At 40.1% G+C, this 23,671-nt stretch overlaps 1 protein-coding gene across 1 annotated transcript; it reads left to right on the forward strand.

Moving 5' to 3' along the window:
- Positions 1-2,184: 2,184 nt before the first annotated feature.
- Positions 2,185-23,377, forward strand: stk35 (serine/threonine kinase 35). The gene is made up of 3 exons (XM_084721844.1): positions 2,185-2,960; positions 6,548-7,361; positions 20,309-23,377. The coding sequence occupies exons 1-2, from the start codon at positions 2,399-2,401 to the stop codon at positions 7,288-7,290; spliced, it is 1,305 nt and encodes a 434-aa protein (XP_084577970.1). The 5' UTR covers positions 2,185-2,398; the 3' UTR covers positions 7,291-7,361; positions 20,309-23,377.
- The last annotated feature ends 294 nt before the right edge of the window (positions 23,378-23,671 follow it).

Genomic DNA, 23,671 nt, shown 5'->3' on the forward strand with positions numbered 1-23,671 from the left:
TCTCGTCTGATGAAGAGCAGTGTTACTTGAAACATCACTTCTTTGGTGCATTAAATATAGTATTATAGTAGTATTATAATAGAGTTATAAGTGGACGCTGCAGTGTGCAAGCTGTTTATGTGTTTATTTCAAGAAGCAGTGGCTTGAATCAGACTCACTCTGGCAGGTGGAAGATGAGGTATTGTAGATGAGGTGCAGAGGTCAGATGACACATGTACACACTCCTTTATTGTTTATTTATTGTTATGGCAAGACTTTATGGTGAGGGTGCATGAATTATCATGCATTAATTTATTTAGTACTTCATGAACCATCAGAAATGTACAAGAATTAACAGTATCTCATACATGACTTAATACAAAAACAACATGTTACTTAATGCTACAGCTAATTTGTTTCGATCATAATGATTTCTGAGTTATTAATTATGTCCATGTCTTCTATATAGTTAAGTCTGCATTTAAAGGGACGGTGCAACAATCTGTCCAGTCACAGCAGTGCTCATGAATTCTGTTGAGTCCCAAGTGTTGTAATCATGATTAACTAAGCATTACTTCTTCAAGACTTCATCAAGTTTGTGGCCGTTCAAATAAAGTGGCAGCATAATGACTAAATAACTGATCATTGAAATCGAGTCCAAAATTATGATCTAATTTGTAATTTTTTCCAAATACACAATGCCAAACTATACAAAAGGGCTGACTTTATTTTAAGGGCCACAAAGGAGGAAGTAATGAAGAAGGAATGCTTAATAAATCGTGATTACAACACTTTGAATTCATCAGCATATATGAGCACTGATGTGACTGGTTTTGCCCTGTCTTTGCCTTCAGACTTACCTATGAAGAGGACATGAATAGCAATAATAACACATAATAATTAAAATACAGTCGTTGTTGCATTAATGAACAATTGTTCATGTATTAAAGGCATAATATACAACATTTTCATTAAAAACAAATCACTTACGACCCACTAGAAGTGTGTGTTGGTGTCTGTATCTGCAGAAACCCTGCCCTCTGCCTGTATGTCCTTATTTTCATCATTCATCATTATCATTATTTTGCTGTGCCCGGGACACTTTACCAACCCAAAACGTCGGTATTTGACGTCCTGGGAAGGAGACTCAACAATCAACTGTCTCTCTGGTGTGTTTATGAACAGCACAGACAAATTCTGCTGATTCTGTCTTCAAAGTCATGCATGAGATACAGTTAATTCTTGTACATTTCTGTTCATGAAACACTACCTGATTGAATTCATGTTTTTTTCGTGAATTGAGTCATGCATGAATTCATGAACCCTTACAATAATACTATTACTACTACTACTACTACCTTTATTTTTATAGCCCATTTCATACAAGAAATGCAGCCAAAAGTGCTTTATGATAAAGAAATTACATATACCAAGTGCTTCACATAAAAGAGACACAGAATGGGCATAACAACTGGAATATAATATCAGAATTAATGTAAAATAAAAATGAAAAATAAAACCCACGTGTGATGAGAGATGAGATGATTATAGAAGACATGAAATTCATCTTCACACCCACTTGATAATACTAGTAAAAGTAAGATAAAAATAAGGATAAAAATAGCAGAGTTATAGCTACTAAAGGCTAAAGTGAAGAGATACAGTATAACCAAAGTTTGTTTGCTAGGTGTTATTCTGTCTTGCTTGTAATAAATAAATATGCAGTACTTTGAATTTTATTATATTCTATTACATTTTTTACATACATTTTTTTTTTCTTTTTTGGATGTGGTGTGATAGAGGGGGCGCCAGTGAAGCTTGCCCAGGGCCCTGATTATGCTAGAACCGGCCCTGTCCTTTCCATGCCTGTATACACGTGCACCAGCCCCCTCCTCTCTCCGGTCTCGGGTTAGTCCATGCTGCCACAGAGCGACACAACACAGACGGGGTAAACCTGAGTCTTTATGGGCTCAAATAGGTATTTTGAACCAAAATCTGCGATTATACACGTGAAAATGGACCTTTATTGCTACTACAGTCTCATTTCAAAATAAAAACAAACGTAGCGTGCTCTGCTGTACTCTCCACCTCTTTGACCATAGCGGGATCTCCGCGAGCTCTTTTCTCTCTCGACCAATCAGCGTGCGGCGTTGCTGCAGATTAAGCCCCGCCCTCTGTTCTCTGTGTGTACCAGCGAGCTGCGGGAACATTTTGTTTACCGGGCTGAATTAGTTCCTACAGCTGGACGGCCTGTGGCACTCACTTCAGCAGCTTTTGTCGTTAGTAACCGCGAAAAAAAGCTCCAAACTGTTGACAGGCTGGCGTTTAACCTCTCCGAGCGACAGCCAGGCAGACGTTCGGACGTCAGACTATTTTAGTTTTGAGTTAAAGTAATGAAAGAGAAACACGTCCTGCCTTCATGCTTACTTTCAATAAAAAAGAAGTTATGGATATTTGCGACGGGAAGAAGAGGAGAAAGGTAAGCGGCGGCGGCGGCGGCGGCGGTTTGCGGGGTTGCCGGCGGAGCGTGGCCGCCAAGATGAAGCGCGACGTAGGCAAAGTCCTCCGCTCGCGCACACTGGAGGACAACAACCGCGCGAAGCCCATGGAGGAGGACGAGGACGACGACTGCTTCTCCATCGGCTTCCTGCGACACGACCGGTTGGAGCCCGCCGTGGTCGTCGCTCCCCGGTACAGCCTGCTCCGAGAGGTCGGCCGGGGGAGCTACGGGGTGGTGTACGAGGCTATAGCACGCAAAACAGGAGCCAGGGTGGCGGTAAAGAGGCTCCAATGCGACGCCCCGGAGAACGTCGAGCTAGCTCTGGCCGAGTTCTGGGCCCTGACGAGCCTGGAGAACCGACACCAGAATGTGGTGCAGCTGGAGGAGTGTGTCCTGCAGAGGAACGGCCTGGCCCAGAAGATGAGCCACGGAAACAAGAGGTCCAAACAGTACCTGCGGTTGGTGGAGACCTCACTCAAAGGTAGACATGCTCCTGTCATTGTTATTGTTAGCTGTACAATAACACCAATGCTATTTACAATGAAAGAATACATGCAGGAATGCAAGTAAGGCTGCAACTAACGATTATTTTCATAGTCGATTACTTGGTTGATTATTTTCTCAATAATCAACTAATAGTTGTTTGGTCAATAAAATGGTGAAAAATGCAAATCAGTGTTTCCCAAAGTCCAAGATGACGTCCTCAAATGTCTTGTTGTGTCCTAAATCCAAAGATACTCAGTTTACTGTCAGAGAGGAGTAAAGAAACCCAAATATTCACATTTAAGAAGCTTGAATCAGAGAATTTTGACTTTTTTGCTCAAAAAAATTCTCAAAGCAATTAATCAATTATCAAAATAGTTGACGATTAATGTAATAATGGATTAATTGTTGCAGCTTTACTTGACAGGAAATCAAAGGGAGATCCAAAAATCTTAGCATCCAAAACATGTCTGTAAAATTATTAATAAGTAGTTTACAAGGTGACAGGGATTTTACCAGATTAAGCTTCAAACACAAGCTTGAGACTTAAAAATCTCACTACATTAATCTACAGAACAGTAAAATGTATTTTAGCTTATGTAAACATGCACAGTGGGTTTGTTGATGGCTGTAAGTGCAACCAAAATTGGTGGTCCTGGTTTACTAAATCACAGATGAATTAAAACAGTAAATTATTACATTTTGCAGTGCTTATTACAGTTATTTCTGTGACGTATTTAATATTAAGGTAATTACTTTAATGACATGGTTTGGATGACATACAGTGTGCTGCTGCAAAATCTTTATTTCAGCTAAATAATTTGTGAAATATGTGCCATAAAGTCTAATCTGTTTGCCCGGTGGGAGGCCCATCCACTAAAAAATGATTCTGTGAATTAAAAGTAGCATTCATCCCTTTTGCAGCCCTCTCTCTGTCAGTGATGTTACTATACATTGCCTACAGTATAGTAGGCACAGAGAGTACACTGTGTTTTCCTCAGCTCAAAGGGAACACTGTGTACTACTTGGCAGCACGTTAAACCACTGCATGTTAACTGACATTTTATACACTGAACAATGATGTTACAGTGTAAGTTTTGATATTCTAACAAAATACTGCAGCTTTTAAATTATGACAGTTATATTTTATTTAGTTATGTTTATGTAATTGTTGGCATGGATCCAGTTTGACCTACTTATGACTTCCTTTGTTATTGCTCAGCAGTCCTAATAGAAATAGATAGCCAAGCAGCTGTTAAATATATCTTCATAAAATTGAGGTTTAGCATTTTAAATACCACTGCTGATCTGTGCTGTTTAAAATCCAGTGTGTAGCCTTTGCTTCTTTTCTTTTAATAGCCTGGCTGTTGAAATGAAATATTAATCTTGAGCTGGCATATTCTGCAGCCAATAAATGATACAGAATGTTTGTATGATTTGGATTGTTTTAATATGCACTCTTAGCTTTTGTCTGGGTCCATTTACCCAAGCCTCTAAAACGAACATGCAAGTAGTCAGCAGCTGTGGTAACAACAGCCCACAGAGTGATCATCAGGGCAGGTTGGGGGTGGGGGTGGCGGGGTGAATGCTGTTTGGACATTTTGAAAGCCTTTATCTCTGCTACCTCAAAGGTGCATTCCATGTCTGCGAGTTGTAGGAAGAGACAGAATTAGAAAGCACTCCCAATGAGGCTGGGCAGTATAAAGATATTATATTTATGTAGTGATATGAGACTAGATATCTTAGATTTTGGATATTGTTATATCTTGATATGACATAAGCGTTGTTTTTTCTTGTTTTTTTTAAGGCTGCATTTCAGTAAAATGACGTAATTTTCTGAACTTTTCAGACTGTGGACATGTATTTGGTTTTGTCTTTATCTCCCAGCATTGAATCTTCAGCAGTGCATCATATTCTGTAACTTCATCACTATTTGAGAATTAACAGTATGTTATTTTAGCAAAATGATGTATATCAAGAATTGTGATATCAGATGTAATTATAATTTTTACATCATTATTCTTATTTTGATTGAAAAGCATGTTGAAGTGACTAGTGTGATTTTTTTCTTTAAGGAATCTGCACTAAATTAAGGTGGTTTTCAAGTCTGTACAATCTGATTTGTAGGACATTTTTGATACACATTTTGCCTTTAACAAATATTGCACTTCCTGTGATTTGAAAATGGCAGATAGCCATTTTGTGATTTAGATAAAAATTTCAATTAGATACCATTTTTCCTTCCGTATACCTGTACTTTGGGTATCAGCTGAGTACTGATCTGATATCTGTGTGTCAAAAATGATTGCTGTCAATGTTGTATGGCCTGATTTAGGCTTAAAAAAATCGGCACACAGAACACTGGTGGCAAGTAGCATGGTCCTGTCTATGGGCTAATAAATTACATGATGTCAGAGCACTGCAGAGACTTGTGTACTCTATGATACCTGATCGAGCTTTTTAGTCTCTATCAGAGGCATTCCCATTACTGGACTACTGGTATTGGTATTGGAACAACCTGTATGTCAGCCAGAGTGCACTGACAGGTTTTACACAGTAAAGTATCTCACTCACTAAATATCATGGTCACAAGCCTTTTTCTAGGAGCCATTATTTAACAAAACAAATATCAGCTCATTTTGGCCTCAAAAATCCAGTTTTTGTTGGGCTTTACTGTCCATTATTTACAGTCCTACCATCAAGGATTTCAGTCTGTATTTAACAGAAGAGGTAGGCTGCCTCACCTGGAACCTCAGGGCAAAAAATGTAGAGGTGCCGTAAGGCCATAGACTATATTTAACTGGTGTGAGTATGTTTATGGCATCATTTACTAACTCAATTGACCACAGGATGAGGATCCAGGTGGCTTACCACCTCATCTGAACCATGTCCCGGTGCAAACCCTGATAGTCCTTTCTTGGCCCACCTGCTATTTATGAAATCTACAGTTAGGCCTGCAGAGGTTTGAGATTTGAAACCTCAAACTCATCACTTTTTGAAGTGGAAGTGACACACCTGAATGAATCAACGGATCATGATGCTACCTGTGGTATGCACTTTAGTACCTTTAAGGTATCGATTGAAATAACCCAGTGCCAAGTGGTATCGACTACTATTTGTACGATTTTGCTTGCAGCTGATCCCTGAAAGTGTTCTTTATGAAGACGAGCATTTGAAAAAAGGTATTGAATGACGGACTTCACTGGTATGACTTTACTGATATTGTAATTTTTTGGTGTTGCTTCCTCCGGAGGAACCAAGCACCTGCTTCTTCTGAAACTGTGGATTACTTAACCTTTTTTTGATTGCACTGGAATTCTAAAAACTAAACACATCAAGAATATTTAGGTCTCAAGCCTCAGTCTTATAGCTCAGTCAGAAAATAATTAGCATGTCAAATGACAATGGGAGTATCAGTGTACTTGTTTGTACCTCACTTGTGTATGATCATGGTTGTATGCTTTAAGTATGGAGTGAATACATGTCATAAGCCAGGCATGGAGCTCTAATGAACTGACTTAATGCCACAGATCGACTGTTGTTACATCACTAATCAGGTCATACCTTTCCATCTTCATGCTGCAGGAGAGCGCATCCTGGGTTACCCAGAGGAACCATCCTACCTCTGGTTTGTCATGGAGTTTTGTGAAGGCGGGGACCTCAACCAGTACATCTTGTCCCGCCGGCCTGACCCCAACACCAACAGGAGCTTTATGCGGCAGTTAACAAGCGCTGTGGCCTTCCTGCACAAGAACAACATTGTGCACCGTGATCTGAAGCCAGACAACATTCTCATCTCACAGAAATCTGGTTCACCTGTTCTCAAAGTTGCCGACTTCGGCCTCAGTAAAGTTTGTGCTGGCCTAAACTCCAAGAACACTGATGACCTCCCTGCAGCAGGAGGGGGTGGCAAAGGCAGCAACCAGAACAACATTGTCAATGTCAACAAGTTCTGGTTGTCGTCGGCTTGTGGCTCGGACTTCTACATGGCCCCTGAAGTGTGGGAGGGCCACTACACAGCCAAGGCTGACATTTTTGCCCTGGGCATCATCATCTGGGCGATGCTCGAACGGATCACTTTCATCGACGCAGAGTCTAAGCGTGAACTGCTGGGCACCTACATACGCCAGGGCACAGAGATTGTACCTGTTGGGGAGGCTCTCCTGGAGAACCCCAAGATGGTTCTCCACATCCCTCAGAAAGCCAGGAGCACCATGTCAGAGGGTGTAAAGAAACTCCTCCAGGACATGCTCGCAGTCAACCCTCAGGATCGGCCAGATGCCTTCCAGCTGGAGGTGCGGATGGACCAAGTTACATGCGCTGCGTGACAGCTCCCACCTTCCCTAGACCCCTCCTTTTTTACCCAACCAGTCAAAGAAGGGACCCCTTTCCTTCCCAGGTGAGCTTTACTTCCTTTATAACTTAATAGTGTTACTATTGTCTTCCTAACATTAGGACTGTTCTTTTTGAGTTAACTGTGCGCAGCCAATGAACCTGCAGGTTTTTAAAATTGATGAAATGAAAATTTGGCACTTTTCATATGGATGTCAAGTCATTGTTGGTAAGTGTAGTCAAATGAAGCAATAAATTCATCACTGTGTGCTATATTGACCAAGAAAGCTGAGTTCTCTTGTTTGCAGAGTCATGCTGACATTGCCTGTATTGAACTGCAAGCAAGCTTCTGACACTTAGACTCATGTTGCACTGTATCACTACCCTAGCCTATTGCTATTACTTCATTCTAGTGTTAAAGGACAAAAATACTCATCTGTCATGCCAGTCCAAGCTGAAATAGCCTGTAGTTCTTCCTTAATACCAATTACATCACTGTAGCATCACTGGTGCAGGAAGAACAACAGATTTTGCTGCAGGAGAACTCAATTTCATTGGTCAACTGGCGATTAACTGAACAGCCACATGAAAAGCGCCAAATTTTCCTTTGACCCAACCAAACCATGCAACAGCTAATTTCACAGATTGGTCCATGTTTATCTCAAGAGGAGGACCAGTCAGTGAAATTAGCTGCTGTAGATTAGATGGAATTAAACCTACAGTACAGGCTCCTCTGTGCAACATGACTTATCACCACTGGCTGAAAGGGATCACCGGCTGTTGGTGACCCAGGGCTGAAAACAGGTAATCTGCCTTTGAGCTGACACCATTAGCCTTCCTTGTCCCGGTCACCGTCTGGAATGTCTCTCATTTAATAGCCACTGGTGGTGTGAAGTCACTGGTTGATGGTCAGATTATTTAAACCATTTTATTAGGGGGTGAAACTGAAAATTAGACCAACTGACACATTTTACTGAATTGTGGAGTTAGACTGATAAACTACTATATAATTGCACATTTCCTGTTGCTTTACATAGACTTTACGTTATGTAGGGACTGATAGCCAAAACCTGTGAAATAAGATCCAAATTGTAATATACTACAGTTTAATTATCCTTAAGTAAAACAACTAAGACAGACATTTCATTAATTGCACCTCTATTGGGCCATGGGAACTACAAGTAGCTCACAAGAGATCGGACAAACTGTTGGCCTAGTGCCTTCTCTCCAAATAGTACCTAAGCCTTACTGCTGCTCTTGATTTCTTCCAAAGCTTCCCACGTCACTGTCAAGGAAACAGGATTAACAAAAGTGAAGGTATCTATGGCAGAACACTGACGTCAAGACACAAAACAACAGGTACAGTTAGGCTGACTGACGTTAATGGAGTGCACAAGTTCAAGATCAGCAGCCTCCGTCACAGCAGGACAAAAATGAATCTTGAAACTTAAGTGAATTAACAAATACATAAGAGGTGTTAAAGCTGAAGGTTTGTAAGAGGAGGTGTGCTGTTGATGGCCTCGGGTGGTGGAGAGAGTGGTGGAAGAGTGCAGCTAGTGCATGCGAGAAGGAGGGAGGATAAGTTTTAGATTGATTCTGGAAACCTAGCAGGTCCAACCCAGGCCCGAGGGCAAACAGCCTTGCTTTAAATGAAATGCGCACAGTCAGTGTGAGTTCGTGGGAGAGTCAGGCTGAAAACAATGAGTTGTTGGCAGAGTTGCAAGAACAGTGAAGGGATCTTTGGAATCAACCTGACATGTACAGTACCTGAGGTTAATCTGGTTCGCATTCACACCTGACAGCAAATTACGCCTCTTAAACACATCATCAAAGCACCGAATGTTGCACAAGTCACTTCATCCTGTGATATTTTCGTGCTTTTCACTGACTGGCTTAACAGGCTTATTTCCTACCAGATAATATCCTGACAAGCCATTTCACTGCCTGCTGCTTGCTTACCCACTGATTTGCATGTTTCTTTTAATATAGAACAGGTCCAGACTGTACTCTTCATAATATTATTCACAGAAGCCCAACTATTCCCACCATGAGTAAGCACTTGGCGATAATGGGGAGGAAAAACTTCCTATTAACAGGGAGAAACCTCAAGCAGAACCAGGCGTGAAGGAAATGGGAATGACTTAACTTTTTTGCACAATACTTTCACCCACAAGTGTCTTAACTGAAAGGACATTTTTAACCACAATGGCTCAAACCACCTTCCAGAACACAAAGAATAAAGCAGTAGTTATTATTATTCAGTTGTAAGAATGTGATAATAACGTTTCACAAATTCCTGTTTGATCACAAAAAGCACAAAACAAATTTTTAGAGTTGGATGAAGGTGGGTACAGGTTCAACTGTCCTTCAAAAATGACACTAAAATTGGAATATTTCTTACCTTCTCTTTTTACTTACCGCTTATGCTTACTCTGACTATGGGTATAGTTACAGTATGGTCTTTACTTTATCCGTCTTAATCACATTATGATTGGATTATTGGTGTGTGTTTAAATATAACCACTGTTAACGTACCTAAGTAACAAATAGTTCAGGAAGTATTTTTCCACTGAAAAGTACTTCCATTCGAATTTAAATCAGCCTTTGAATAAGGAAATGTGATATATACACTAGAGCTATTGTGTACAGCCCTCTGTTTTATGAAAGAGTTGGGAGATTGTCAAGTCCCCATGCTTGCTTGCGAGTCAGACTTGAGTCACAATTTTAAAGATTTTAACCTTGACAAAATCAAAAAAGACTTGCAGCTCGACTTGTACTTGAACACCAATAACTTGTGACTTCACTTGGGCTTGAGCCTTTGGACTTTAAAATACTTGATGTCTTCCCTCAAGTCCAGAGATTAAAAAGTTTCTTTTTTTAAAAATTGTGCCATGCTTCCCAGAACCACTTTGAACCAATGCAACAGCATCCAATCAAGTTGCAGAAGAAACCCAGCAAGAACTAATGTTATGTTATTGAGCTCCAGTTGGAAAAAAATATACAAAAGATCATTTTGTTCCATACAAAATCTTCAATGTGGTCAACAAAAACTAAATTGCATTATGCAAAACAAAAATTACAAACAGAGACGCAACAACTTCCGACTTCATCCAACATTTGAATTTGTGCAAAGAACGATAAGTTGTGGCTCTGCTGTTAAAATTGCATTACATTTGATGAAGAGCGCATTATGACTTTTTAAGTAATCAGAACTCAAAGTTAAGGACTTGGGACTTTCCTGTCTTGACCTGAGACTTGTGTGCAAAGATATGAGACTTGTAACTTTCTAAACAGTGACTTGTGCCCATCTCTGGCACATACAGTTGGTAACTGAAGATTTTATACATACTGCCAAACCACAGTACAGTCTTGTGCCTTTCACTCCTCATTCTGTTGGAAATGCTTCAACAGAGAGTCACCTGACACTTGATTTGGGTTTGAAAAATAGGACCAAGTGTCAAGATTGTGACAAAACAAATTAATCGATTAACTGATAAAGTAATTGACCGATTAATAGACAGTGAAAATAATCACTAGTTGCAGCCGTAGGGAAAATTATTTAAACTCCAACTTCAAGAATCATGAAATAAACTCACAACCCACTTCACTACTTTATGAAGATGAGCATACTTTGGATTTGCAAGAACAAATTGCCCAACCCCTCCCCCAAAACAAACATGCACACTCAGTAGGAAATAACTTTTTCTGTTGTGGTGACAGTGGAGGAAAAGTGTCCCTGTAAGATGCTAATTGTTTCAGTTTTCTATTTAGAGCGGAAACTTCTTGTAGTACATCACTCAGCCGCTGAGTGAATGCTCACTGACCCAAACCTTTTGTCTGTTGTTTGAACTTGAACCCACCGCTGACTAGCACTAAGCCTGCCTTTTGTTTGACAATTTGCTCTCCAATCCCACAACCATTCTCTGTTAACCCCTTATTGTAAGCGCCCCGCCCAGAGACCCAGCCCCCCTCTCCCTGTGACGTAACTCCTCTCGGCTCCAAGCTGTCAGCGGGGTCGCCGATGGACTCTGAAGGCGTGTTAGTCCGCTGCTGCAGATTGGCCTCGTTCTCTGCATGATAGGATAGCATGTTACGCAATGGACCCACTGCAATGGGAAAAACTGTCATCTGTTGGCGAGAGGGATTAGTGGCTGAAAACACGGGGGGGGATTCAGTTGTTTCTGCTGCATGTGCGTATTTATGCCATGAGCTGGTTAACTAAGGGGACAGCTGACAACAGCACAGTAATGATACACATATCATTGACAAGATTTCACACCTACAGTAAAACAAAACAGTCTCATGTTGCTCATCAGTAGTTTCCACTGTGATATCTATAGTGTGCTTGATCAGTCGATCGACATGTCAATACCCAAAGCTGTCAAAGTCCTATTGATGTCATTATCAAACTTACCTTTGAATACATTTATCACGACTCATTTTTATCTAGATTTGTACATAACAATGCGTACAAATCCAATAATAGTGATAATGCTGATGAAACAGTTAATTTCTTTGTGTTTGTATGGCTTGACCTGGATTTTTGGGGCCATTGCTAATATTAGGGAGTTTAAAAAATTCTGATATCAATAAGAGCCTGGATCCACTTGGGCTTCTGCCTCTTAAAAATAAGTTATTCCTCACCACAGTTGCCTCAGTGCTTGCTTCTGTTGGAACAACTGGGTTTATAAAGAGGACGGTCTAGACCTGCTCTATTTGCAAAGTGCCCTGAGAAAACTTTTTTGATTTGGTTCTATACAAGTAAAGTTGAACCACCACCAGGGAACTGAAACAGTAACCTTTCACTGGTATGTTAAATAATTATAAATAGGGCTACACAGTTAGAAAATCAAATACTATTGAGATCTCAATATGACCAATTACGGTATCCAAATAGCAGAAGCCAGGAGGAAAAATGTGACAGACAGCATTATTAATACATACTGTAGTGCTGCAGAGGGATCCTGGCCTACAAATTAAGAGGATGTAAGAAAACAAGTTTATTTGGTCCCGACCACAACAAATGTCACATCATCCAGATTTTTTTCTGCTGAAAATGAAAATTCTGATCAAAATTGTAAAAAAGGATCATTCCCTCCAATTGGGACTCATATGACAATCGCGGTATCTGTGAAAATAATCATAGTGATTTTTACCCAGTCATGTATACATAACTATAAATAACACACACAAATAGAGCGTGTTATAGAGCAACTTAAATTAAGAAAAATGATCAAATATACATAAAACGCTGCTGATAAAACTAAGAAAATGCAAAAAATAACAATCTGCACCATGTTTTGTAAAAAAAAAATAAATAAAATAATGGGCAACATAGACAACAGTAATGATGTAGACCAGTATAGTTGTGCCAGGCCAATATTGGGCTGATAATAACAGCAAACTGATAAACCTGTCTTGCTCTATTTAAAAATGCCAACCAAAAAAATGTTATGTTGTATGCAGGACATTTTACAGGACACTTAAAATGTCAGAAAATAGTAGAAAATGCCAATCACAATTGCCCGGAGTCTAGTGTGATGTTTTATGATGTGTTGTTTAATCTGACAAACAGTCCAACATCCAAACATATTCAATTTACCATCATATGAAACAGTGAAAAGCAACAAATTGTCAAAGCTGAAACCAGAGAACGTTTCATGGCATTTTTTCTTGGAAAATTACTCTAATTAAATACCAGTAGACAAATTGTTTCAGCTCTAAATGGCCTCACAGTTTCCACATTATCTCAAACATATCACTGCAATTTCTGTACTGCAATTTGCTGTTACTTATTAACTGACACACAGTCCAATACTGAACAATACTGACTGATATACCAGGAATTCATAGGAATGTTCTGAGCTTCTTCCATGGATTGGTATTGGCTACATTAATGCTGATCATTTATAAGTACCGTGTTTACTTCACTGTTCTGCGCTCCGCCTTACCCAGCTGTCAAGTGTGTGTCATGAAGAGAGATTATCCACAGCTACTGTTGGCCAGGCGCTGCCTTTAAAAGTGCCCATGCACTAAAAAATAAAAACGGTGCATATTTCCACCATTTATAGAAACTGAAAAATTGTAATATTTGATGAGGTTGTAATAACAGCTACTTTTACAATAATCAGTAAAGATATTTTCTAAATGGAATCGTGATTTGAAGTGATTCAAGAAGATGCTGTCATCAAAGCCACTTGTTTTTCAATGCAAACCTATTTACTAGTCTTGAATTGACTGTTTTTACTGCCTTTGGTGCATGCACAGTGCACCAATGACGCTGTTTTATGTAAGAACTTATAAATATCTTTTTGGACTGTGTCTGGGCAAATTCTGAATATTTCATGCCATGGATAAGGAAAGGGGAAATCCCTTTAAAATGTGTATTGTCAGCATCAGATCATAACCATATGCATCTCTGTTTTGTGTGACACCCGCCTGCCCATCTATCTCACACCATCCTCCCTGTCCACCCCCCCACCTCCCCCACCCCTCCGTCCCTTTCCCCCTCTGCTGGACAATGAGAGTGCCGCTGCTGTTTCAGGGCTTATGGAGGCTTGAGTCTGGAACATTTTGTCCTCTCACAGCCTGCCAGCCATGTGCCGCCTCTGTCTAAACCAGGCCAGAACACTGTAATCTCCGGCCCTGCCCTCATGTACAGTCTTTACTTTGGGAATCCTTTTTGATTTCATTGACAGCACGAACAGGCTCTTGACAAGTTGAGGCATTTTCAGGGTGTTGTCCTCGCAGTGCATGCATGAATGCTTCCACATACTGTAACAAACATACTGATGCCCTCAAGCAGGGTTGATGTTTTTCCGTTTGCATCTTTCGTTTTATCCGAATACTCCAAAGTAGGGTACATTTTTGACAAAGACAGGAGAGAACGCTGATCTTGTGCCTCTAAAGGAAATGAAGTTGTTTGGACAGCAGTTTTAAGGCAGGGTACGCTATGTTCTGTGTTGGCTCGGTCAGCGGGGGGTATTGCAGAGTGGCTGAGAAATGCCAGAAGGAGGCCACCTTTATGAAATGTTGGGAGTGGGTGTGATGAGCGCACTGGCCCTCTTATGCAACATGCTTGTAAAAGTGAGCATTCAGTGGCTGAGAACCTTGTAAATATTTCCTCATGGCCCTAAGGGTTCAGAGCAAGAACTGCAAAAACAAGTTCCTACACAAATGAACCACCTCCTTGTGTTCTTGTGTTTACTCAAAAGCTGAACATTGGAGAGTAAGAGAGAAAGTCAGAGTGGAAAGCTCAAGCCAGTTCAGTAATCTGACCCCTTCCTTTTTTTTCTCCATAAAAATCTACACTTTATGATGTTTCAGCACCCTGTACAGTCTAGAAAACCTCGTCACCCCACAATACCCTGGAATAACACAGATCCAGGTCTTTTCCACTCCACTGTCCCCATTCATGTTGGCTGTGTTGGATCTAATGGGGTTGTAAGCTCTTAACACTGTGTTAATCTCCTCAGAGTCTGCGAACTATCTATCACAGCCTCACACTAACTCACTGCAGGTGCTGTACGTGGTCATACTTTGGCTTCTTAGTGGATTCTCTTTGGTTCTTCTGTGGTTCCACCACTGTGTTGACAGCTCATATGGTTTGAACAGTTCTAACAAAGCTGACAGGATTCATTTTGAGCCATAAATAATAGATGAAAAGAGGCGTGGCCAACATCTGTTGCAGGAAGCAGAGACTGGTTTCCTCTCCCTGTTATTACTTTATGATTTTTGGATTTTGCATGTCACTGCTGTTATTGACTGGCCCACGACAAAATGAGAACATAAGAACTTTAAGATGGCAAGATTACTGGAGAGATGCAGATGGTCAAACAAAGAAAGAGCGAAACAAACCATTAACCAGTGTGGGGTTTGGCCTTGGAAAATATTTGTCCTTGGTTACATTGTCAGTCAGTCAGTCGTTTTTGAAACTCTGTAGAGATTTGTGCTTGGCAGTTTTGTCAGGATCAGATTTCCTTTGCATTTGTTAAATTTCACTATACTTTATAGAGAAAAATAATTAGAATTTGGAAATATTAAATACTTTTGAGTAGGACCAACTTAGAATTTTGTCAATTGAATTGAATTTGGCTGTTCAGTACAAATATTAGACTATATGTTCCTCTTTGTTTTTCATATCGTCTATCAACACTTGAATTGCCAGATTTTTGATTTGGGTTTGACGGGACATTCGTGGAGACAGCAGCATTCACATATTATAGTAAGCAAGCCAAGTTGAAGCTTAGATTGTCCTCCCAAAGGGCTCCCTCGGAGCCAGCATATGCTAACTAGGCCAACAACAAAATGGAAATACACAACATTTTTTTAAATGACTGCTTGACTTGAACAGTGTCAGTTGACTGAGGGGTCTTATGTGACCAGTCTTTTTTGTGTGCTCTCATATAGACCTGAAACATTTATTTAATTAATTGATTAGTTGATCAGCAGAAAATCAATTTATAATTTTTTATAACTGACTAAATATTTATCAGAAAAACCCTGAAACCTTGTTTGTTTCCAGCCTCTCCATTGGAGGGGTTTACTGCTTTCCGTTGTTTTATATCTTGGGATTGTCGGTCTTTGTTGGCCGACTGATGGAAATGCTTTGTCAGTTTTGCATCAAGAGGAACTTGGAGGCACACACCTAAACTTACATAATGAACACTTTTTCAAGAAAGCAAGCCAAGTGGAATGTGGTGCTTTGCATGCCACACGTTGGCCACAAAACCACACCGAGCTCGTAAAATGCTCCAACTGGTTATCATAGCGAGCTGCCACAGTTCCATGGGCTCACAAGAACCCAGCCCCCACCACTTCCCCAATGATACCGGTCCCTGCCGGTTTTTTACGAGGTAGTCTGCTTTTGGGTTATGCAACAACAAATGGCTGGCAGGGCGACTGAGGAGGCAGCAGGCCTCAGTTTGTCCAGGATCTGCTGGGTTTGACCTTCGCCTCACTTCCTTCGTTGTGCTTATTTATCTAGCAGTAATAACTCCAACAGAGCAATAAGCAAAAAACTGATCTGCTGACTTCAGCCAGGGTTGGACCAGAAGGGGGATCCAGATGTTTATATGTCGTACCATATTTTATTTATCCAGATTCAGCATTCAGACAACAGAACTGATCAGAATGTATCAGACTGGACTGTGGATGTTAATCTTAGTCAGGGTAGAAATGTGCTTCTTGACTGCTGTGGAGAGCAAATAGTCAGTACCCTCCCCCTGCAGGGAAGTCAGAGGTCAGGGGCCCCTACAGTGGAACTGACAGAGATTAACTGTCTTGTTGTAGGACATGTCAACAGGTTGGGTACTGGAATCCATGTACATTTTCTCCACTCACTTGGTCTCCCCGCTGCTCTACAATTTAACAGCAGAGTGCAAATGACAACATTCAGCTCAAGGATCAGGTTTGCTTCAAACAAAATGCTCGTCCATACATTGGACTGATAGCTTCCTAAATCTTCCTTTCTGACTGTGAAGCCACACCAGGTCAGTATTATGAGCTGCTTGAAGCTGTTAATCACAGTCTACAGTCGCCGAATCGTACTTAAAATGCACCGTGCAATACGAACACTGCACATCACAATATCTCTCTGAAATGCTTCACCTTTTCAGACCGAAAATGATCACAGTGTCTGGGGGTAAACGACATTGTTTACCTGGAGCTGACGTTAGCTGCCAGCCTGCTACACAGTGTGGCTAATATTAGTAGAGCTAACAGGAGCAGCTGCTCTGCCTGTAAGTTAGTGTCTGTGTCTGTGCTTAATGTGGTCACAAATCACTCCAGTCAAGTGGTTATGTATCAGATTGTTCTGCCACAGCCTACATTCAACTTCATTTCCATTTTCTATATCAAAACACTGCGAAACTGCACTGGTTTTTCCGAGCTGTCATCTGTTTGACTCAGCTGATTAAAAACATCCAGGGGTGGGTGGGCCATCAAGGCAGTGGGTGAGAGGGGCTGCCATCTGATGCAGCTGCAGCCCCAACTAGTGGCCAGCAGCTGCATAACACCTTAGAGGCAACCGTTAACTGGCATTGTACGTGAATAAAATATTGATAAATAATTAAACTGACTAGTATCTCTGGTGCCAACTAGCGAGGGTGGTGACATTTAATTGTGTACATCCCTAGTCTGTGGTAAGGCTGCAACTAACAATTATTTTCATCACATCATCATTTCATTTCATTATTTTCACAGGTTTGGTCTATAAAATGGTGAAAAACATTGAGCATTGTTTTCCAAAGCCAAGTCCAAGCCAAATGTCTTATGTCCAAAACACAAAGACATTCAGTTTACTGTCATAAGAGGACTCAATAAATCAGACAATATTTACATTTGAGAAGTGAAAATTAGAAAATTTGGACACTTTATGATTAAAAAATGACTTAAAACCATTAATTCATTATCAAAATAGCTGATGATTAATTTAATAATGGATTAATAATCAATTAATCGTTGCAGCTTTATTAGCATTTACTTGAGCAGAAGACAGTTGCTAGAAGCTGTAGTTAGACTGCAGAAGTATTATTTTTGTTTTTGAGGATGGAACAAATTCTCACAAATACAGGGAGGCTAGACCTATACAATTTATTTATTTATTTTACAATTTCAGAATTCTATGTCATTCATTTCTGAAGCACTTTCTAAACAATAAAAAGGGAGTTCATATTTATCTGACTGCTTGTATTCACTGATGAAAAAGTAGCCATGTGCAGTAATGGATGCAAGGATGCAATGCATCGTGATGCATTGTGAAATCGAACCGAATCAAATCAAATTATTGACAGGATAATCGAATCGAGTTTCGAGACCAGTGAAGATGCACAGCCCTAATGAACATTTTCAGAACCCAGACCAAGCACCACCCAAACATGCATGTGCCACATTTTGTTGCTCTGATAGGTGGTTGGTCTGTCCGGTTGTGTCCAGATGCATTTTAGTCTGCACCCTTTCGAAATCAAAAATGAACTGAGAGATCTCAAACTACGACGCAGTGTACAGACTAGTAAGACTGAAGCACACTGGGCCCATTATGTATTGAAAATATAATGAACAGCTGCTGCCAGATACACTGTGTCTCATTGACTGTGGAGGACAAACATGACTCTTAAAAGGGAGCCATACATGTTTAGGTTAGTCAAACAGCTGCCTGAAGAGTGCCAAACCCAACAAAAATACCAATCAAAGAAGACAAATACAGACTGTCCACAATGGACACACCTGATGGAACACATAGGCCTCAGTTATCATTAATACAGTGATAGCAGCCTGTCAAGGGTTTGTGTTTTACTGGCACCTTTACAACTAACTGTGGGTCTATTAAAATTTAATTTGATATCCAATATTTCCCTACAATTTCCTAGAAAGCAACTGATATTTAACATCAGATTTATTAGCAAAATCCTTTAACGAACCTAAAAGACAAACTCTGTCACTAATGGAAAATGAAGCGTATCCAGTTATTGACTTCCAATTTACACAATCGACCGAAGTCCAATAACTTCAACCTCAGCCTCTTGTGCTAAATTGTACAGATCTTTACTCTTCTTAAGAAAATTTTTGAAGATAAAGTTACTGCAAATTTACAACTCATATCTACTTTATCTATTCTATATATTCACAAGGACTGAAGAACATCTGTTGAACAGGGTTGGTGCATGTCCCAAACTTCTTGAATAAATATGGAATAAAGTTCTTTCATAGTTCATAAAAAAGATTACATTTTGTCACTTAAATACTTAGTTTTATTGTTTGTGTGCATGCTCAATTACATGACCTTTAGTGTTGTGGTTCTCAGAGATTCCAGATCATAATGGTTTGTTTTCTTCTGTTAAATGCCAGCTCTGACTTTCATAGAAAGCACAGCTGTAAACCAATTATTGAGGCCTTCAACAGAGCTCCCTCTTTATTAAAGCTTTATTAAAGCTTTGCTTATGGAGGTGTGCTGCTTACAGTGTGTGTAGTCTACTGTCAGAGAGTTGCGTAACTGCTCCATGGTGGGGTGTATATTCAGGTATGGGAGACATTCTCATTAAACAAGTGCCTCAGGTCAGAGAGTTGAGAAAAGTTCACGCACTGGTACCACATTCTTTCAGAGAGGACGCTCATAGCTGCTCCTGTGAAAGCAAGAGTTGAATAACAACAAAAACTGCTGAGTTATTAGAACCACACCCAATGAGTTCAGGCAGACACCTCAGAGCACTCATCAGCACCGTCTTTTCAGCAACCACACTGAGTTCTTGAAGAGCAGATTTTGGTTGGAGTGTGATGATAAAATGAGGTTTAGCTCAAAGGGTTTAGGTAAAAAAAGAAGAAGACTGGAATGCTGTTGTTTGTCCAAAGCTCGAAGATGACAAAAAGAAGATTAAATCAGTGACCAGTGGCCTCTGTTAGCCTCTGCTCCAGAAAACAGATCAATAGTGCCTGGCTTTTAGCACATCAGGATACTTAATGGCCTGACAGCTCTGCAATGCTTTCAAGATGTCTGAGAGGACAACATCTGTATTCTCGTAGCGAGTCTGGATTCGATTTTATTTTTTTCCCAATAGGAGTTATTGTCAACACTGTACTGTATTTTAATGTAAATGTATGCATCCTCAGCAGTGACATAAGCACTTTCCGTGCCTCCATTCAACACATCATCCCTTATCCACCATCTCCAACATGCGTGCATCCTGCTAAGCTGACCCACTTGTGCTCATACCATGTGCTCTGAGGTTATGCAACTTATGAAAAAAGGAACAAACCGCTGCTAGCCCAAGCCGTGGCATGTCAGCCGCTGGACTATTTTTAGAGCACAGCACTGAACTAAACCTGGACACATCGAGGCTACAGGCAGGAAGTAAACTCAGGTGGCAGGTGGTGTTGTCATGTTGCTGCAGGTAGATGAAGAAGCGGTGACTCAGCCAGTGGCTCCACACAGCTATGAAAATAAAACCTAATCTGTAAAGAAAAACGTTTTCTTTATGCAACATTGTGCTGACCTGTTTCTTCTTTGTGTCCCTGCAGCTTTGTTTACTGCATGGATGTGGACTCCGATGGAAAAAGGGACTCTGACAGACTGAACTGTGAAGAATCCACAATCATAATTTGAGCGGGAAGTAACAAACTGGCCGATGATTCCAAAACTCAAGGACAGGAACAGTATGCAAACCAGACCACAGTGCACTTCAAGCACCATCCAGTTACAATCACTGTCACCATGGAAGCTGAGGACATTTGATTGGTGGATAATGTCAGTGTCTCTGAGAGCTGACTGGATGTAAAAATCAGGTTTATGATATTTGATGTTTTATATTTGTTGCCCCAGTATAGGCCTGCTCTTCCATAACATTTGTAATGTACTTGGCTGTGGCACAGGTTACCATACCAGACTGTACCAGTGTTCTAAGGTCAAAGCATGGGCTGCCCATCATTTCACTGATGAATAACTATGAACAACAGACAATGCTCCCAGTTTCTCTTTCCCACACAACCTCGTGCCTTAAAGATGATTCACAGAAGTGCGATTGGATCTTTGAATAAAATGATTTTGTGGGTCACAGTGGATTCTCACGCACCAAGACAGAAACTTCAAGAGGCTGAAAGCAGGTTTCTGTCCGCAGAAATGCGCAATTGACCAATGGAATCCTTGGCTTTCAATGATGTCAACCTTTTTAAACAAGGCTGCAATAATGTCAAGTGTGAAATGAGATCATTTGGTGGCCCTCCTCTTCCCAAACACTCATGTCCAGTCATAATGCTGGAGCTGAAATGTACAAAAACTTTGACTAAAATGAAGATTATCAAAGATTTTGTTTTAGTGTCACATCTACGCCCATATAAAGAAGGTTTACAAGGATATTTCACAAATCTGTGCCACACTCCGGACAAATGTGAATATTATCGGTTTTCATGTTGTATTGAAGGTGTACTATAGAATTCACACCTTTAGAAGAAGCAGGCCTGCATCAACTCCATACAATACTGTGCATATGTAACCAAACAATGTCCAGCAGGGCATTCACTCCAATCCAAATAGCACCTGTTGGACAAATTACATATATTTATTTATCATCACTGCAAAGCTTAGTATTAACATGTTTTCTAAATTAACATGTGACCAAGAAACGATCGTTGGGTGGGTTTTGGTAACTTTATACTGAATGTTTTTTTTTTTACATTGAGGTTGAGTGTGGCATCCGAGGATTCCTCACAAATTGGAGGAAACACTTGGAATACAGTTAATGATATCAAGTCAAGGGTAACTTGGAATTATCTGTTATTAGGAGATATTGACCATTGTTCTGTACCTTTTGAGTTTTAAGGTTTCTGGTGTGATGTGAAAAATGTTTAAAAGGTCATTCTATGGGAACAGTCTGACAGCGAAGCAGTACTGAGCCATCTCTGGCGGATGTTTTCTTGAGTATCTGATTTGGGGAGTCTCACAGGAGATTTGAAGACTTGCCATCTGGGAATAATCCCCAAAAGCAGCCGTGGGATACCTAAAACCACCATCGTTTTCGGTATCCCATGGCCCAAAACAACTCCATGCCCCCAAAACCATGGTCAAATGACCAAAACCACCCTTTGGTTTCATAGCACTGCGTAGCATTTGGGTGCATTTCAGTGACTCTGCAGTAGTAGTAGTAGCTTTTGAGGCGTTTTGTAGTGTGATCCTACCTCATTCTCAGCACTCTGATCTACCTTGACAGTTTCATTAACAGCCTTGTGTTAGATTGCGATACAAGGGGCACTGCTTGAGTGAGATAGATTTTTACCTCACACTCTTTTATCTCTCCAATCCTGAACCAACCTCTGACTTTTTTTCTGTGTTGTTTTGCTTATCTACAAGTAACACATAGGTTTTCCCTTTAGAATGACCAGGATCTTGATACACCTGTTACCTTTTCTCTTAATGGCTTTATTTCAGAGCTAGTCTTGACCCATGCCCATACTGCAATTATATTGTTCGCATTCAACAACTACATCTCCTGTAAGGTTATATTAGTGTCAGAGATTCAGGTTATCACCCGGGTTTCAGAAAGGGGCGAAGACAGAATCACTTGAGTGTCATCTGCATAGAGGTGGTAGCAAAAGCCTTGTGAGTGAATAACAAGTGACTTGATGTAAAGAGAAAAGAGGAGGGGACCCAGAACAGAACCCTGAGGGACCCCGGTAGTCAGGCTATTACTTTTAGACACAGATTCTTTTCAATAATCAGACATATATTCATTTCTTAAGGGATGTTCAATCAAACGTTCTTGTCATTTCAAGTCAGAAGTGTTGCTAGCTGTTCCAAATGGCCACGCTCAAAGCAGGGCCAAAAAAACCTGCCATCATAGCCTCTTTTTTGGCGCCTCCTATTGAATGTTTAAATTTGACCTTAAAAATGGTCATCTGAAGATGTAGGACTTAGGAAGATGGCAGGAGCGTTTAAAACGCAGCAAAATTTGCTTGTGTTCAATGTGATTGTGCCTTGACACTAATTGGAAATGTAGTTGTTGAATGCTAACACAATTGTAGATGTTGTTCAATTTTGGAATGAGATTTTTCATTTTTGCTTTTTGCTAATAAAGAACTAGTTTGGGATGTTGAATCTCTGACCTGCTCCACATTGTTCAATATACATGTTTATTTAGGTGTTAAACCTAACATGATTAGAAGACTGTACATGGCATTGCTGTGGTTGATAGTGCATTAGCCAACTGAGGATCTTTACAACTAGATCATCAATACTAAAACTTGTCCAGTTGCCCTGCTGTCACTGTATCTTTGTATGAGCAATTTCATTAGCTCTCTTCAGACTAGTAATGATTCCACTTGAAAACACTTTACACTATGCAAAATATTTCACTGCCTCACTGTAAACACCGTACAGAGCCACACCGTTCTCAAACAATTGTGTGTAATATCTTGAATTTTTATCTTTTAGTGCATATTTCCAGTGTGTACAGAAATGTAATGTTTCAGATGTTGTGTAAAATAATGAAGCTGACAGGAGCCATTAGATGTTTGATAAAGCATCGTGTTTTTTTTTTTGTTTTTTTTGCTGTAAATATGTTTGACAACTTTTCTTGGAATAAATGATCAAAACTATGACTGTCTGAATTAAATCTGTGTCTGTGTGTGTGTATGTGTGTGATATTTGGTATTACATTTATTAATTGTAAAAGAAAATTAACAACATTGAAGTTAAATTATCTTTTTTTTTTAAAAAAAGAATTAAAGAAAATCTTTGCAAACAACAAACAACTCATTAGGTGAAAAATCACACAGGGTTCAGACAGTTCTACTTCATTGTATGGACATCTCTTTGATAGGTAGACATCTCCTTAAGTCCCCTCATGGCAATTTCTTTAAAAAAGATCAAAAAGCACATTTGCAGTAGCA

Source organism: Lutjanus erythropterus, chromosome 6, assembly GCF_056507025.1.
Source record: "Lutjanus erythropterus isolate fLutEry1 chromosome 6, fLutEry1.hap2, whole genome shotgun sequence".
Classification (NCBI taxonomy): Eukaryota; Metazoa; Chordata; class Actinopteri; order Lutjaniformes; family Lutjanidae; genus Lutjanus; species Lutjanus erythropterus.

Bases quoted from the DNA above. Each gene is read 5' to 3' on its own strand.
- stk35 (XM_084721844.1), top strand. From the start codon at position 2,399: ATGCTTACTTTCAATAAAAAAGAAGTTATGGATATTTGCGACGGGAAG. The intron at 2,961-6,547 runs GTAGACATGCTC...TTCATGCTGCAG, and splicing joins GGTGGAGACCTCACTCAAAG to GAGAGCGCATCCTGGGTTAC.